Source organism: Osmerus mordax, chromosome 16 (assembly GCF_038355195.1).
Source record: "Osmerus mordax isolate fOsmMor3 chromosome 16, fOsmMor3.pri, whole genome shotgun sequence".
In the NCBI taxonomy this organism is placed as follows: Eukaryota; Metazoa; Chordata; class Actinopteri; order Osmeriformes; family Osmeridae; genus Osmerus; species Osmerus mordax.
The window spans coordinates 4,401,145-4,419,357 of NC_090065.1; the positions used below are offsets into that span (position 1 = coordinate 4,401,145).

Sequence of the window (18,213 nt, forward strand, 5' to 3'; positions counted from 1 at the left end):
GTGGTTGATTTATCATGGTTTTATCATCCGGCGTAGCCTGAGCGAGCAGTTATCACTGTTAGTCTACTGTAATTCAACGACAGTAAACTCCGCCTGCTTGGAATGCAATGGATACAAATCGAGTGAGATGTTATCTTGATACTAGGTACGTTCGACTTCATGCAGCGCCGGCGTCGCCTGCAGCCGCCTGCAGCCCGGCTGACTTGAAGCAGCCAATGGCATTCTCAACTTCAAGGCAGCCGGCTGCAGCCGGCTGTCGGCGCCGCCGGTGCTGCATGAAGTCGAACACACCTAAAGATGCATTGCGACTTTCAGGATGATATCACGTGACCAAAACATAAATAGACTGTTCTATCGGGGATGAAAAACGGAGCTTTTGAAAGGTACAAATGAACAATTTTGGGGTATATTAAGTCAAGTGTTATTGATCTCATATTGCTGAATTGTTCCTCAAAACGATTTTTATTACATAAAGCTGATATCGGCTATGTTTTACGTCTGCGTCGTAAAGGTCAATGGTAGGTTCTCCTGGCTGAGCTAATTAAAGCTAGCCAGTTCCTTTTTTAAAGGAACTCAGTAATTTTAAGTATACTCAAAAGTCTAGAAAGCAAATAGCTAGCACCTAACACTTTAGACCAATCCTGCATGCCAACCTGCACAGAAATAGCAACCTCAAGTCGACCACTCGGGTATTGAGCTGTCATGAAAGGAAATTACAGACATTTTATTTACTGAGACAACCAAACAGAATTTGCAGCTGTGGAATTAATTGCTGCTTTTCAAACTGAGTGACGCATGGTTATGAATGTCTTTCATACAGAACCTCCTCCACATCGCATTCAAGTCACATGTTTTGATATCGGTTTGTCTGTCTGTCTCTAGGCAAGCACTCGGGGAAGTGGAATCGGAATCGTGGAGGTTTGAGGGTGATGGAGGAGTTTCCTGTGACGACTGCGGAGGCGCTGTGTTTGGGTACCAGTTTGGCAATCTCTGGCATATTCTACTATGTCTATAGGAAGAAGAAGAAAACGGTGGAAAAGCTCAATGTTAGTAGACGGTCTCCACAACCAATGTGTCTCACTCACCTCACCTCATTAGCTACAGCTTTGGAATGACTTTTGATTTATTGTTTTGTGATTTCAGGAGGCACCACAGTTACTTTTAGATGAGAAGCTGTCAGATATTCTGAATGTCACTCCAGGGAAATGTCTACAGTATGTGGTCATTGAAGGTAATCTATAAAGTTAATCTGTTGCTGTCTATGGTTAGGACTGTTGTATTCTTTTCCTCTCTGCCTGAGCAAGCCCCTAATGTTTCCTGTTCATCTGGTGGTGTGTGTATGCGTGCAGGAGCTGTCCAGCCAATAGGAGAGCCTCTGAGAAGTCAGTTTCAGGAGGGCAGTGTGGGAGTTGTACAGAAACTCATGCTGAGAGAACATAAATTGGTTTGGAACAGCTTTGCTCGCACCTGGTACGAACCGCAATAGGACAACTACACCAGCCCATGTGTTACGTCGGTTTTCCTTATCACCCTGACCCCACCACCTTCTCTTGATGCCCCCCCCCCCCCCCCACACACACACACACACTTCTCTTGCAGGGCAGTTGATAATGTTCCCTATTGTAGTCTCACCAGCCCTCCTGTCCTGCTTGTTCCAGGACGGACAGTGAGCGGGTGCTGCACCAGAGGGTGAACGCGGTGCCCTTCAGCCTGGTGGGCTCCGGCCAGGCCACGGTCAGGGTTCTGTCTCCCCTGGAGGCCTCCGGCCTGGACATGGAGATCATCCACGAGAAGTTTCACCAGGCCACCTACGGCTTCACCGACATCATCGGACAGTACCTCAGCGGGGAGAAGCCCAAGGGACAACTGGAGACGGAGGAGATGCTCAAGGTGGGCTGATCCATCTAGGATTAAGATGCTCTGGTCTATCAAGGATTAAGATGCTCTGGTCCATCTAGGATTAAGATGCTCTGGGTGGGCTGGTCCATCAAGGATTAAGATGCTCTGGTCCATCTAGGATTAAGATGCTCTGGGTGGGCTGGTCCATCAAGGATTAAGATGCTCTGGGTGGGCTGGTCCATCTAGGATTAAGATGCTCTGGGTGGGCTGGTCCATCAAGGATTAAGATGCTCTGGTCTATCAAGGATTAAGATGCTCTGGTCCATCTAGGATTAAGATGCTCAAGGTGGGCTGGTCCATCTATGATTAAGATGCTCTGGGTGGGCTGGTCCATCTGGGATTAAGATGCTCATACCTATAATGTATAGGGTGTGACAGTCAGTGGGATTATTTAGAAACTGTAGATTGAATCTTCAGAGCATGTTTCACCATTTTATGTGAATGTAATTCACAATGTACGGTAATGTACACTTCCAGTAGATGATCATATCCAACCAAAGACACATTGTGTGTGTGTGTGTGTGTAGGTGGGTGCCTCTCTAACAGGTGTAGGGGAGCTGATCCTAGACACGGACCGCGCCCTCAAGCTGCGCCCCCCCACGGACGGCTCAGAGTACTTCCTGAGCACGGCGGACTTTGAGACCCTGCGGCTGGAGCAGGAGGGGCAGGCGGTGGTGTGGCGCGTCCTGGCCTCCGTCTTCGCCCTGGCCGGGGTGGCGGTTTTCCTCTGGGTGGGCCGGCGCTACTACCGCAGCCTCAGGGTCCGCTGGGACCAGGACCGGCTGAGGAGAGAGTTCGAGAGGCTGGGTGCGGGGGCCGCGGGGCCTGGGTCGGCAGGGACGGGGGCCTCCCAGGATGGAGCGGAGGTGCCCCTGGAGAACGCCTGCGTGATATGCCTGAGCCAGCCCCGCAGCTGCGTGCTGCTGGACTGTGGGCACGTGTGTTGCTGCTACAGCTGCTACCAGGCCCTGCCCCAGCCCTCCTGCCCCATCTGCAGGCAGGCCATCAAGAGGGTGGTACCCCTCTACCAGGCCTGAGGGCACTGACTGTTCTCTGCCGCTGCTGTTAATAATACTGCACCTTCAATGTGCACTTCTTGGACAGTGGATTGAGAACATAGACATATACACACAGACACAGTCCCACTGTGTCCATAGGTTTGCTACAATAGAATAGAGGTGACCATGCTCTATGATTGTATGTGTACTCAATCAGTAAGTTTTGGGCTACCAACATTGAATTGTTCGTTTTGACATTTAATTTGCTAAAATGCAAAGTACTGTATGTATGTATGTATGTATGTATGTATGTATGGTATGTACATATATATCATTAAATTATTGTTTTGTTTGAGGGCATGTGAATACACGAGGAAATGTACGACCATCGGGAATATGTTATAAATATATGTATAGAAAAATAGATGTTTATTTTCATACAATCACTCGCTTTGTGCCTTAAAGTGGTGATTCTCTGACGCCAATCCTGTTTTGCAAAGTGTCTGTGTTTTCCAAACCTCTACACTGAGTGCTCTGTAGGCTGTCAGTAGGTATAATGAAGCAAGGAACCCTCAACTTCTGGCACTGTTACATCAATAAAGCATCTCTCCTTACACCCTGTGATGGTCTGTGCGTCTGTCAGCTGAGTACCATGTGCCGTCGCCTGTATCTGCGGGGGAGAGATGTGCGGGTAAATCTGGGCTCTTTTCAAGACTGGTTGATGTTCCTGCTTACCCTTCCAACACTGCACCTCTTCACTCCAGACTGTATTTATTATCAATGACTCATCCGACATGAGAGAGGAGGGTGCTGGTGGAGCGCGAAGAGGAACATGTATTTCTCCAGGGTTAATTCACCACACATCATAGTCTGGGAAAATGTAGGTCTTGACTTTGAGTCCCAACTTGGTATCAAAGCTCTGCCAGTGAAAAGCACAGTCATCTCTGCGACGGTTAAGTCATCAGATGGGGGTTGTTTTCAAACCAGAAAGTAGTTCACTTCTGAATATATTGATGAGTCTGCCTGCCTGTCACACTAGGTTTCAGAGACATTCCTCCTCAGAGGCAGAGCAGTTGAGGAATTTATGCTCTTCTGCCAGAGACACAAATGCCTGTTGACAGTCTGTGGTGTCATGAGAGAGAGGTGTTCGGCGTGGGGAAACAGCGATCCCACTAATTCTGTCATCTCAGTAACAAGGAAAGAGGGAAAAAGATGAGACAAACTCTCCTTGATATGTCTGCAGTCTGTCTGAGTCATAAAGTTTCGAGCTGCCTGGAGGGAACTGACAGGGAAGGGGGGCACTGACAGGGGAGGGGGGCACTGACAGGGGAGGGGTCAAGGAGTGAGGTGAGGGTAGAGCAGGTGGAGGGGGCTGTAAATCTCCCTCCGGTTGTCAGACAGTGTCATTCTGACAGATTCAACATGAGCTTTTGCCAAGTAACAGCTGAGCCTCTTGTAAAACAGTCCTGGTTTCCAAGAATGGAAAAGCACACGCATTTCACAGTCTAAGTGTAAAGTTTGAATGGGGAAAGAGACGCAGTTCTGAACTTTCCTGAAAAATAGTTTAAATTCAAGCCAAATAAATTTGAGACAAAAAAATTCTAGCCCAAAAAATTCTAGGCAGAAACATTCTAACAGAAAAATTGCCTCGAAAAATAACATCTAAAAAAATTCAGATTGCAACATCCTGAATATCAAGGATCGGTAAGGATGTTAGGATAACATAATTATCGGTCTAATTACTGATTTAGACCACTGATATTACACCACTGACAAAAAAAGAAAAAGACTAAAAATGACAAAGTAATAGAACATGCTGTCAAGAATTCAGCCACCAGGTGGCCCACTTGTCTTAACACTGCTCAAATAGAGATCATGCATGAAGCTGAAATCGAACAGGACAGTGTGTGTATGTGTGTGCATGTATGCAAGCATGCGTATCTGATCTGTTCAGTGAATCTGGACATGTTAGGTACCTCTGCTGGAGATGATTACGTGATGTTGCAGGTTGGGATTGTCTCACCTGTGCTTCAAGAGAACATTCTCTTACCGTACCAAACCTGGGATATATCCCAGGAGATCAACACATTGACATCTGACTAACAACGTGAATATGAACCCTGAATTGTCAGTACCCCGTTCATTGCTCTGGACAAAACCATTGAATAAATGCGTAGGCTATATTTGAGTCTCCACAAAAAAAACTGTGGCAGAGAGCACCTCTGAAAACCCAGTGGCAGGTAGCAAGGTAATGAAGGAGACAGCAGGGAGACAGGAGGACAAGCTTCTTATCAGGAGAGAACCGCCACGGCCCAAGGCCTTCGCCACCAGTCACCCTGTCACCCATCTGGCCCGGGCTCACCGCGAAACGTGTTATCGGTGACCCACTTTCCAGAGCTAGCGTGACAGCGCCGCTCTCCCACTCATCAACAACTGATGCCAGAGCAGCCTCGGAGGTAGCTGGGTATTATAAAACAGGAAGTGGGGATAACAAACAAAAGACATCCAAGGCCATTGGTCCGATTTTTGTCCCTACTTTAGATGCACTTAAAATGTGGTAAAAGGTTCCATGTAAAAAAGTGTTGTACGGAACCCTGAATCGCACCTTTTCACCCGCAAAGTGCTGTCACCTTATTAGGGGTTCACCATATGCAAACTTCATTTCAACTCTTTCAAACTCTTTCGCAGAGCACCTTGTTTACTGTCGTGAGGGGGAGCAGGAAGGGGAGACAGGTGAGTTGTGTAACAGCTGCCTGCTGTTCAGAACAGACAGGCAGTGCTGCAGGAGTGTGCAGCTGTGTGTATTTCCATTTCAGCTGTGTGCTCAATGATCCAAGGACGGGAGCACAGCCAGTTCCCACAGCCTGCTTTAGGATGTTAGTGCAGGGAAACTAACAGGATTTATCTCCATCAGGAGAACGAGGGAGAGATACACCAAGTAGGCAAACTTTCATTTGGACAGTGTACTGCAGAACGTGTAGTCCCTGCTCTAAGTAGAAACAAACGAGCATTTTGTACTTGGATTATTTTGGCACTCTCTCTCTTCTCTCTCTTTTGCACGCGCACACACACACACCCTCACACACGCACACACACAGCTAATACTCAGGGAATCGATCTTGGCTGGATGATGGGCCTATTCTATTGGCTTTTTTCCTCTCCCAGTGGGGCTGTGTGTGTGTGTGTGTGTGTGTGCGTGCGTGTGAGAGAGAGAGTCTGTGTGATCAGCAGTGGCTGAAGGGGGAGTGGGTGACTCAGCATTGTGATTTGTTTGTAATTGGAGGAAAGGCTCTGGGAGCACATTCACACACACAAATACATACACACACACACACACACACTCTGTTGCCCGAGGACAGGCGTCCTTGTCAGAGGATGGGGGTGATTGAGTGAGCCTGGCCATTAGGAATCAGCCAGGACAACAGCTGCCTGCTAAAGAGGGGAAGAGAGAGAGAGAGAGAGAGAGAGAGAGAGAGAGAGAGAGAGAGAGAGAGAGAGAGAAAGAAAGAAAGAAAGAAAGAAAGAAAGAAAGAAAGAAAGAAAGAAAGAAAGAGAGAGAGAGAGAGAGAGAGAGAGAGAGAGGAACAAGGGGAGGGAAAGAAGAGAGGACATTAAAGTAAAAAAAAAGTACAGGAAACTGAGATAAGGGGGATAGAGATGTAGAGAGGGATGAAACAAGTTGTGAATGCTATGAAGAGTGAACGTTTCTTACCAAAGGATTTACAGTTAGAAATGAAACCGTTTGCATGAAGCCAGGGGAAGAGGAATGGAGAACTGTTTATTAGTTATCCCTCTCAAACCCCTTGCCTCTTGACCTGTGAAGGCCTGCAGTTAATCCAGGGTATGGAACATATGTTGAAACGTGTCACTGGGGCTGCAGGGTAGATTCCTTCCCTGAACCTCAACTCTGTGCAGAATAATGACGTCATGTGGACCCCCTACCGACCCGCCTAAACCCCCGGATAGGTTCCGTGGAGGCCACAGCCTAGTCTATATGGGGCTATATATGACGCATTTTTATGTTGAAGGCCCCTTACGTAGCTCATACTAGGTGTACTTTAATTACAGCAGTGGTCTCAGACGTCGATAGTCAAGTGATACACTGCTCTTTCTGCGTGCCACGAGCAGTATATCACTTTCTCTGAATTATTTCCTGAACGACCCCTCATACATAACCTATAGGCTACCTGAAACAATAGTTGTTCCTAGTAAGCTGCTTCAAAAGTAGCTCTAGCCGAAAGCATATGCTTTTTTCTTTTGTAATAAATGTCTAGCCTCAGTAAGTAATTAAATGCTACGTCATAAAAATGATAAACTGCAACAACAACAAAAAGGGTCTTGACTTGATGCCAAACCACAAGATAAGACGCAAGTCGAACTTGCTCTACGCAGTCGCTGTCCGTGGTGCTGAACTTCTCAGAGACCCCCAGAACAGAATGAATGAGTCATGCAACCGTATTGATTACATCACATGATAAGCACTCGATGTTATTTGTTTTACTTCCTGTCCTAATACCGAATGTGAATCGTGAAGTCTCTTCCGTTACCTATAGGGGAGTCTCATCAAAGACAATTTCAATTGTTTATTTATTTAAGCTGATGACCATAATGGGAAGCAGGAAGCTTAAAACAATTTCACACAGCTATCTATGTCAAGAAACTCACAACTCAATACTTCTGTTAGTGTTAACTATTACAACGTCGACATTAGCAATATTTCAAGAAATGTGAACCACCAATTTGATTTATTGAGTACTGGTTTAGGTGCTCTATAGTTGTGAGGTACATCATCATTCTATCCAATTTCTTTCTCCTTAGTACTCATATATTTCTCGCCTGTTGATGTCACCCTTACTCCTCTTGCACTCGGAGTCCCCTAACACACTCACACACACACACACACACACACACACACACACACACACACACACACACACACAAACACACACTTCCAACCCGGATGGATGACTTCACCGTTCCGCCCGGGTTTCCTTTATGATCCTGGGATCTCCCACTTCGCTCACCAGACTCCAGCAAGCAACACAGGCTCTCACAGCATTGCTCTGCTCCTGACAGTCAAGCAACTACTGAGGCTGTTGAACCACTGCATACAACGACGACTGTCAAAGAACACTTCAGCAATAAGAAAGCAAGAAAAACGTTCATTTTGTTCTACGGTTCTCGACTTGGCGAATTCAAAAAGTGCAATTATCCACGAGGATTTTTGGCTATATCAATTTGCTGACGGACTTTGACCTGTTTGTTACTGTGGTTGTCGATCTTTCATCTGCTGTGCCATAATGTCTGAGGTACTGCCATACAACGAGGGGAAAATGAACGGCTATGGGGCAGACAGCGAGGTCAATCAGATGTCCTTTAGCTGCGGACTACAGGATACAAACTCCTTCTTTGGGGCGTCACAGGCGAAAAGACCCCCGAAGCTTGGGCAGATTGGCCGAGCTAAGAGAGGTAAAAGTTGTTGATAAGAACCATGAGGTTTTTGGTAGCACTGTGTCCAGTGTTTTAATGAACGCTGGCTACGTTGTAGATCTCTTGACTGACAGAAATATTGATGATAAACAATGTTGTTTTCTGATTAAATTAAAATGTGAATACATTGAATAGAAGTCCTATTGAGAACAACAAAGTGAAGGATTGCCGACGCAATAGAATACCGGATTTAACATTTGAATGTAGCTAAAGCAAAAGTCACCTGTAATTTTTGCATTTGCATTATTTTATTAATTAAAAAATGGACAACTAATGTTGCTCATGCGTTGAATACGAACTGTGCTGATTCGGAATGTGGCTGGTTCAATGCCATTGTGGTCAAAGCATTGTTTTCATCAAGCATTTCAACAGCAAGGTCATGGGTTTAAGGGGTCAAGTTGTTTGTTACAATAGTTTATTGTGATTGTCATACCGACTTCCACCATTCATTCCATAAAGTGACCAATATGGGCTGATGAATAAACATAATCTTGTTTTTTATTCACAGTGGTCATCGAAGACGACCGAATAGATGAGGTCCTGAAGGGGATGACAGACAAGTCCTCACCTGGCGTTTAATCGAGTAAGATGCCTTGCAGACTTTTTATTTTAATCACCGATTAGAAGCACTTGTCAGCTGTGCATGTTCGAGGATTGTACGATAACCGATGGCACGAAGCGAAGACAAGGATGGGAAGAAGGGAAATGAGATACGGCAGAGGGAACAGAGAGAAGAGATGGACTCTGGAAAAAACCGAGATCATATGGATTGCTGGCAATTCTCCAAACAAATCACGATTTTTCTGCGCAGCAAGATGTTGAGATGGCGGACACAGCTCCGTGTCTTAACCTCGACTGAATACTGATGGATGAACTTGTCATTACTCCACGGCCATCTTCTTCCAAAAGCGCTGTAAGCAACAACTCACTGCAACTGGAGGCTGAATCTAATTTCAAGCTCTATTTCTATAGTTGTACAGTATAGGCTATAACTCCAAGACCTTATTCCCCGTATACGCTTTGCATTGTTGATTCAATCAGCGACTTTGCATTCAAGGGAGCTGTCTCTTCAGCACTGTTCACAAGTAGAGAATGCATTCCGGTTGCTGCTAAAGCTTTTTTAATACAGACCAACCAAACATTCATGACTACTAAATAGAAGAAAATCTGTATGTAATATACCCGAGGATGGTGCAATGTTAATATTTTCTTTATTATACTCATTTTGGTCCCACCCGTTACCGATACGAGGTTAATAGTACCCAAGATCACTTAGATTAAATAGAGACATTGTTAGCATACCCCCGCCCCCCATTGTAAAGGGTTCAGGCCAAGGCCTTCATTGTAGCCAATCAACACCTGCACATATCAGTTTACAAAGGGTTCAAGACGCAAAATATCGGAAGAGGAAATTAATGCAGTTCAAAATAGTAATCAAACTGATGGGAAAACATGTTTTTAATTATTTCGTTATTTTAATTTCGCAATTATTCGTGTTTCTCTATATGAATTCAAGTCAACTTTCTCCATCTATTTGCATGAATTCACTCCGGTGCCAACAAAGGTGCCACCACTCTTACCCTGGCACGCTTCTTTTTAACAAAATTCATATTTGTATTTTTATATCTAAATATTTGTTATTTAAAATGGTATGCTAGTCTATCGTCTTATAATTCATCAACAAAATGTTTATACTAGAGAAAGGATACAGTTTGAGACGATATAACGGATAATCTAGATGTTTTGACGGTTTTGATGGTCTCATTCTATATCAAGGGTCAGACGTTTTTTTTAAAGACTAACTGAATGTGTTTGGGTTTTTGCACACATCAATGTTAAATTATTATTGAGAAATCGTATACTGTGACTTGAGCTTCGTTGATGAATTTGTTAGAAAATGGCGATTTTAGAGTATATTGCACTGTTTACGAGTATCCTCAAATAACAGGTTGTTATTTGACCGATTTTGGACATTACAGTTATGTTTTTTATTTTGTTTATTTTGTACCATTCTTTTAAGGAAACTGGATATGGTTTGTTGTGCATGAAACCTTAATATTTTCAATAATGAAACATCGTTTTATGAAGCAAAAAAGCAACAAAAATGTCATGACATTCTAAGAATGAATCATTGTATATTAAGATGCCATTTTCACTGTATTTGGTGAACTAATAAATGGTGAAATAACATGTAAGCATGTAGTCCTTTGGTATTTATTATTTACAATATAAAACACTGCATGGAATTGTCCACCCTGTTGTAAATAACAAAACTATCAAAAACCAAAGTCACACCAGTCATCCACCATATCACCATGACAATGAAACTGTGGTCGATGGACCAAACATTTCAAATGTTTCATCTGTCTATGAGCCAGTATCTGCAATTCATTCCACTCAGTATCCAAAGGCCTGCCCACACTTCCACTGGGGACCTTATGCTACAGGCTGTTTGTATAGTCATGGTCAGAAACAGCTTCATCAACTACAGTATACCTGGACTGCAACCTATCCTACAAGATAGTCGTGGCATATTCTCACCACCAAGGCTTCTCCTTCCGTTCACATCCGTGGGGTTCCACCCGTGTGTATTGTACAAACTTGTAACCTTGATTAAAGAGTGTGGCAGGGGCAGCAGTCCATCTGCCCTATCAATAAACAACTCTCCCATGGTGTACTTATTAGTGCTTCCCTTGCATAATGGACCCCTTGACAATCCATGTCTAGAAGGACATGGCTCTAACGGTATTTCAGAGGTTAGTGCCAAGGAATGGTGTGAACCTTACAAACCTCCCAGGGGCTAGGTTTGGGGGTCATTCTCAGGGACTGGTTCCTTCACCCCATGGTCTGAGAGCCAGACAGACAATCTAAAATCACCCCTTTATAGGGTTTCCAAGGTAAAACTGCGACTTGAGACTATTAGGTGAAACTCACCATCTACCTAACTGAGCCTAGTCATGCCATTCTCATCAATAACACAAACCCCTGCACTCAGTTCTACCATTCACACATACACGGCTATTATATCGACTCTAGAACGGAGAACAAAAAGAGATGCAGTACAAACAACAACACTAATCCTCCCCCTTCCCAGGCATTCCCACCACAAAGGCAATCCCCTGTCCTGACAGCCTCCCTATCACGGCTCACGCCATGCCGTCGACCCATCTCTCTCTCTATCGTTCTTTGTTACAGTGCGTCTGTGTGTGTGTGAACATGTGTCGCTGTAGCCCCTTAAATGGTCTCGCTGATTTCCAGCGCTTCAGCTGGAAAGACAAATAAGGGAGATGAAGCAGCATCGCCTCTCTGGTGTTCACACTGACGTCTCTCAGAAAGAAGCTATGTTTATTTACAGCCTTACGCCGTGTCACACCGTCCGTCCAAAAGCTCTCACCCCGAGAGGCTGGTCCTGTTTTGGCCCTGACAAAATGAGAGATCAAAGGGTCCATGCCTGGAAGTGGAATGTGTGTGAGGGCAGGGCTGCAGAAGGCTCCTCTGTGTAAACTCAACAGATGGGCCAGGATGGCAGAGCAAGCTGTGGTCAATACAAACATGGGTGTCTCAGCGCTGGGCTGTCACTGCCAGGCATAGAACACACACACACATCTGCATAGCACATAAAGCCCTCTCTCTCTCTCTCTCTCTCTCTCTCTCTCTCTCTCTCTCTCTCTCTCTCTCTCTCTCTCTCTCTCTCTCTCTCTCTCTCACACACACACACACACACACTCACACACACTCACACACACACACACTCACACACGCACACACACACACACACGCACACACACGCACACACACACACACACACACACACACACACACACACACACACACACACACACACACACACACACACACACACACACACACACACACAAACAAACAACAGTGGTGGAAGAGACCAGGACAAATACACAGATGATCCAGCCTCCTAGACTGGACAGCCATTACCATCCCCTTGCCAGTTACATAACTTGAACATACCGTATCTAATGGCATTAGCCCAAGGCACTCTCGTATAAACAGCACTGGGGCTGCATCCCCTGTCTGCACACGCAGTGGCTAACTGAGATGCAAACACATGCACGCACTGACAAGGAAGGCTTATCAGTTTCCTGCTTCTAGTATTCATACTTCCTGTTGCAGCCCAAGAAAGCAGCTCCAGAACCGCTTCACGGTCACCAGGTCAATGAAACCTAGTTAGCTGTCCGCCCGCTATAGTTAGAAATAGGGAAAGGCACTTAGGAGGTGTGGACACTACAATGTGCAGTCAATCACTTTAGTAGTCAATAGACAACGACACTCTGTGCCTACCCAGAAACACACACAACACTGATCGGAAACTTAGAGCACTCTGTGGGCTTACATGACCCCATGTATGCCCATCTACTCACGCCCAGTGCTAATCTCCCCCATACATACACACAAACACACACACACACATACACACAGTCCAATACACAGCACTCAAAGACTGATCAAATTCCTTGTCTGTGCAAACTTTCATGGCGAATAAATCCCTTTCTGATTCTGATCAATGCAATTGTATAGAGAAAGAAATGGATACAAAGAGAAAGGACAAAGCAAGCGCATAAAAAGAGAGCATGGAGGACAATTAGGCACAGCAGTGAGTAGGCTGGCGCCCCCTCAGCGCACACACACACCTTTTTTTGTGACTATTCTGGACACAGCCAAAATCGGTTGCAGAGACACCTAAATGTCGGTAGAGGTTTGAAAGGGCGAGATAGGGACAGCGAGACGGAGGAGAGAGAGAGAGGGAGGGGAAATAGAGGGATGAAAAATGGTGAGAGAGGGACGGAAAAAGCTATAGAATCGAGGACAGGAAGGAAAAGAGAGGAAGAACAGCGTCAGTCTACATCGGAATCTTGCACTAACTGTGGGTATGTAACTGCAGTCCACTCCAGACCAGACCAGACCAGTTCAGTCCAGTCCCTCTGCAGGGGTCAATGTCATCTCACATCCATCCGTTCTGGAATCCAGTTCAAACTCAACCAAGGGCTGCTCTACTCCCGTCTTGGAAGACTGATTGAGATGAAACTAAAAACATGAAACCTCATATACAATAGAGAAGATGGATGCATAAAAGAGATGGAATAGGAACAATCTCAAGTTGCATAGAGCATCAATTAGGCTTGTTAAGATCTCCCGTATAAGGTGTCTCCTCAACGATCCACTTCGACGTAGTATCACCTTACTCTGGGTGTCACATTTCCCAGGTCGGACACACACACACACACACGATCCCATCAGAAGTGTCCTCTCCCAGCTCTGCCATGTGAACAAGCTGGCCCTTCGCCCAGTTTAAAGCATCTATTATCAATATCCAGCCTCGCTGCCACTTAAAGAGTTACGTAACAGCCCGCTCCGCACCTCGCCAGGCTCGCTCTGGGTGCCAGGCCGACCAACGCCTCCCAGCTTAGTGGGCCGAAGCAAGCCACTCATTTAACACGGTGGAAACCTGACCGGGACTATAACCACCACTGACTAGGGCCACGGCACGGCCGTGGAAACAGAGGATGAGGGATGGGGGCGTTGCTCAGTGGCAGAGCATCTGATCGGCTGTCTAGAGGCCGCAGGTTCAAATCCCCCCCCTCTCTCTAGAAGCGTCTGCTAGGTGAATGCGTGACATTGTGACGAGGGACAGAGGTGGGACAGGGAGCGGTTTCCTCACGGGTTAGGGAACTCGCTGCGTCCATGTGGTTTGGATCTCCTACAAGGAGAGGAAGAGACGGCGAGGTGCGTGTGCGAGAGAGGAAGAGAGAGATTGTATGTAGACAGAAAGATAGGGATGATAATTAGAGAGAGATAGACAGAGATTGCGCAAACAGAAAGACGGAGGGAGAGAGGGGGATGGAGAGGGGAAACAGAGAGATTACATGTAGAGAGAGAGAAGGCAGTGCGGGGAGTTTGAGAAATCAGGCACCTTTTCTCCAGGTTTTAAAAATAGACGATAATTACATTTCAGCGGAGAATTAAAAATAAATGATTTCTGCCTTATTAATGTGGTCCCCTCTGCCTTCCTGGCTGCCTCTGTATTTCTCTGTAGTTCTATATTTAAACTGCAGCCCTGGCCCCCCCAAGCTTCAACTGATCTTCCCTCAACAAACACAAAAGCCGTTTGGGCTTTGAGAAAAGAGAGGCCAGCTGACAGGGTCACCCAACACATTTCCTCTCTCTCTCTCTCTCTCTCTCTCTCTCTCTCTCTCTCTCTCTCTCTCTCTCTCTCTCTCTCTCTGTGTGTGTGTGTGTCAGTGGATACATATGTCTGACAGGTGAATCAAAGCGAGCACATCCAGGCTTAGGCCCATGCTTTTGTCTCGAGTCTGAGCCTGATGCAGACAGCACCACAGGGAGAGAGGGGAGTGGACTTGCTGGTTGCCATATTAATAGACTTGAACACTGCCGGGCTAGGCTCGCTACACAAGTCTGGTCCCAGCTGTGGAGGTGTGGGATTCTACCCAACCGCTATTCTTCTGCCAGAGGCGTAAAGTAATACCCACACCCTGAGTGATTATGGAGGTATGAGACTGGAAGTGACAGGAGTAGACTCGATGTGTTTCCATCACATTTAATGCACCTTAGCAGTCAGTACATTTGTATTCGCAGGGAATAAAAACAAACTGGTGACGTACATGTAAAATACAATATTTAAGGATAATTAAAGGCCTTTTCATTGACCATCCCCAATGATAATATTATAAATCATGAAATCCCAGCATCATAGAATAAAAAAAATACTAAACCTGGCTTTAAGATAAAATATCAAGTTAAAAAGTATTGGCACAAGCTCTTGTAGGTGTGGATAAGACATGGTTATGCATCTCAGAGTTCAGTTTGGTATTGTAAAAGGCATCTCCTCAGTCCAGTCCTCCTAAAGGATGATATTTTCCAGGAAGTTCTCTGTATCTTCTTCCTGGGTCGTGACCTGAGTGGGCGTGGCTTCGGCTTCCTCCAATAACCTCTTCTCCAGACCTGCGTCCTCAGGGCTAAGCTCCTCCCCTTTGGTCAGCACGTACAGGAAGTAGTGGAAGCCTTCTCCGTAAGTGTGGTGATGCACAGACCAGCCGAAGCAACGGCGGGCATACAGGCGCTTCCTGAAGTGGGGCTGAGCGAACGTGATGGAGAGGAAACGTCCTCCTGGCTTCAGCACCCGACTGACCTGAGGGGGGGGGGGGGCGGGTGGAGAGAGAGCAGAGAGCAATCAAACAAGATGGTGGACAGCCCGGTCCATACAAAGACTCCAGTATAGACACCAGTTGAGAGTTCTCTTCACTGACACTATCATCATATTTACTGCTTCACTGTCCTGATAATACATCGAGCCAAGTCTAGTGGCTCAGGGGACCAGAGGGGAGGGGAGAGGGAGACAGGTTGAGAGAAAGCGAGGGAGGGAGAGAGAGAGAGACTGAGAGAATAACAGAGAGAATGACAGAGAGAGTGAAAGAAAGAACGAGACGAAGATTGAGAGATAGGGTAGTATTGCTTTGCTTGACATTTATTTATCAAATCACACGGTCTATGCCGTGTGTGTGTGTGTCTGTGTGTGTGTGAATGACAGGGCAGTCGCACACCAGGCCATGACGGTGTTAAGAGGGAGATGTGGTTGCAGACCAGTGTAAAGCACCAGTGTGACCCAGGGGTCTGTGCTAACTGACAGGAGAGAGAGAAAGAAAGACAAAAAGAGAGAGAGAGAGCACACACCAGCAGAGAGATGACAGCACTATGCTAGAAAGCACAGTGACTCACCTACGTGAATACAATAGAAGCTGTGTGTGTGTGAGTGAGTGTAGATGTGAATAACGACATGAGATCGGCGCATCAGCCTTTTTCACAAGACCCCTCTTGATGGCGGCTTTGTTTGTTTACACTGAACCAAACAAAAGGTGGCAAAACGCCACGCCGTGTGTGATTGTGGACAGCGTGATGACGCTCTGGAGTCAGAGGCATGAAGTCAGCATCCTTGGGAGCATGCGTCGTTTCACCTTGCCGGCTCTCCCTTTTACACAGACGTCAATTCTGCTCTGTGACTTCCTCAGCTGCCAGCCGGATGCCGGTACAACAATAACCCCCCCTCCTGTTCCATGGTTGTACCTTTTATAGAGAACTGCAAGGCAGCATAAAGACGGAACATTCCGGCCTTGAACAGGCTGTGAAAAAGGGGCTTATGATCGTTTGTTTGCTCAGTACACGCCACGATCTAAAAACGACGGGGGGAGCGTGCCCCTGCGTGCCCGCTCCAGTGGCGAGCCCTGGGGGGGTGCCGCGGCTGACCCAGTTCCGCACGTCAGGGAGCGCTCCGAGACGTGCCCGGCACACATGAACAAGCGCTGTACGGAGGCGTGGGTTTGAGAGAGGTGAGTCACTCACTACCACTATCCACACACACACACTCAATCACACACACACACACATTTAATGGATATGTAAACAACACTGGAGTGTACCTGAAGTGCATGTGATTACAGCAACAATAAACAGTGAAGTGCCCACGTGGATGTGGAATAGTGACAAACATGGCAACCAGGGGGAGGGCCAGCGAAGGACCAGCGAGCGAAGACCAGCTTCCCTTCACAGCTCCTCTGACTCAGGGACTGACTGACAGGTATCGGTCTTACTGGAGACGCTTTGGTGTGCTGATGAACAGTAGCTTGAGAGGGGTTCATCAGAGGCCAGGAGAGTCATGTGTGTGTGTGTGTGTGGGTGTGTGTGGGTGTGTGTGTGCGCCTGAGGTGGGGGGGTAGTAAGAGGATCTAGATGTGTTCTGGAGCACCTCTCTCCTCTCAGAGTTAACCAGGAAAGTGCTTGAGTCCTCTACTAAGGTTTCTCACACGCACATGCACACAGCTTTTTCAACGTACACACACACACACACCCACACATAAATGATGTCATTGCTTTTCTAATACACACACGCACACACAGGTGATGTCATGGTTTACCCGATACACACACACACACACACAGGTGATGTCATAGCTCCTGTATCGCTGAATAATTGAGATCAGCGGAGACCTGGTGTCCTAGCGACCCATTTCAAAGGTACTGTGACAGTCCTGCCTCAGCAGAACCAGCAGAACCATGGGAGTCAGATGGCTGAGCGGTGAGGGAATCTGGCTAGTAATCCGAAGGTTGCCAGTTCGATTCCCGGTCATGCCAACTGACGTTGTGTTCTTGGGCAATGCACTTCACCCTACTTGCCTCGGGGAATGTCCCTGTACTTACTGTAAGTCTCTCTGGATAAGAGCGTCTGCTAAATGACTACATGTAAATGTATTTCAAACACGTGAAAACCTTGGTCCCTCTTAAATGAAATGTATGTATTTAAATGTATATTTCTGGTGCAACCAACATAAAGTAAGGACTAACTAAAGGTGTAAGGTAAGGCATTTCGAAAGTGCGTTTCAGTGCCTGTCTGGTGTCTCTGCGTGTGAGCTGTCTGACTCAGGCTCTTGTAGGTAAAGAACAAATGAGAGTTTCCAATGCTGTTCAACAGGCACGGTGAGAGTGGGCTGAGCCATCTGGTCAGAGAAAGAGAGAAGGACGTTCTTCATGTTCCAGTCTCCTCCGGGTAGATCTCTCCGCCTGAGAGATCCCCTGGTCTCTCTTTTCCTTTTGTTCACACTGGCTCAAGGATGGAGGGAGTCTACCCTGGCCTTCTAAGGACACAAAAACACATTTCGGTTCCCCTGCATGTCCTGTGTTAGTCTGTCTGGGTCAAGTGAGGATGAGAGGGTGTGATTCTATTGGAGGGGGGGGGGGGAGACATACTGTGGGAACACCTGCTAATTTCTCCAGAGAACCCCCC

General features: G+C 46.5%; 3 protein-coding genes across 3 annotated transcripts in view; 2 read left to right on the forward strand and 1 right to left on the reverse strand.

Annotated features, from left to right (window-relative positions):
* The first annotated feature begins 318 nt into the window (after positions 1–318).
* mul2 (mitochondrial E3 ubiquitin protein ligase 2) lies at positions 319–3,511 on the forward strand. Its single transcript, XM_067253515.1, has 6 exons — positions 319–383; positions 883–1,046; positions 1,144–1,231; positions 1,350–1,470; positions 1,659–1,890; positions 2,427–3,511. Exons 2-6 carry the CDS (start codon positions 930–932, stop codon positions 2,934–2,936), a joined length of 1,068 nt encoding a protein of 355 aa, XP_067109616.1. The 5' UTR covers positions 319–383; positions 883–929; the 3' UTR covers positions 2,937–3,511.
* Positions 3,512–8,000: 4,489 nt separating this feature from the next.
* Positions 8,001–11,014, forward strand: camk2n1a (calcium/calmodulin-dependent protein kinase II inhibitor 1a). The gene is made up of 2 exons (XM_067253385.1): positions 8,001–8,366; positions 8,896–11,014. The coding sequence occupies exons 1-2, from the start codon at positions 8,198–8,200 to the stop codon at positions 8,964–8,966; spliced, it is 240 nt and encodes a 79-aa protein (XP_067109486.1). The 5' UTR covers positions 8,001–8,197; the 3' UTR covers positions 8,967–11,014.
* Positions 11,015–14,969: 3,955 nt separating this feature from the next.
* ece2a (endothelin converting enzyme 2a) overlaps positions 14,970–18,213 on the reverse strand; it is a 51,181-nt gene continuing 47,937 nt past the window's right edge. The window contains 1 exon segment of the mRNA XM_067252449.1: positions 14,970–15,567. Within this exon segment, the coding sequence (XP_067108550.1) occupies positions 15,280–15,567 (288 nt within the window). The 3' untranslated portion in view covers positions 14,970–15,279.

Excerpts from the sequence above, each read along its gene's own strand:
- mul2 (XM_067253515.1), top strand. The coding sequence starts at position 930 with ATGGAGGAGTTTCCTGTGACGACTGCGGAGGCGCTGTGTTTGGGTACC. Across the intron at positions 1,047-1,143 it reads AAACGGTGGAAAAGCTCAAT|GAGGCACCACAGTTACTTTT; the intron begins GTTAGTAGACGG and ends TTGTGATTTCAG. Across the intron at positions 1,891-2,426 it reads AGACGGAGGAGATGCTCAAG|GTGGGTGCCTCTCTAACAGG; the intron begins GTGGGCTGATCC and ends GTGTGTGTGTAG.
- camk2n1a (XM_067253385.1), top strand. The coding sequence starts at position 8,198 with ATGTCTGAGGTACTGCCATACAACGAGGGGAAAATGAACGGCTATGGG. Across the intron at positions 8,367-8,895 it reads GATTGGCCGAGCTAAGAGAG|TGGTCATCGAAGACGACCGA; the intron begins GTAAAAGTTGTT and ends TTTTATTCACAG.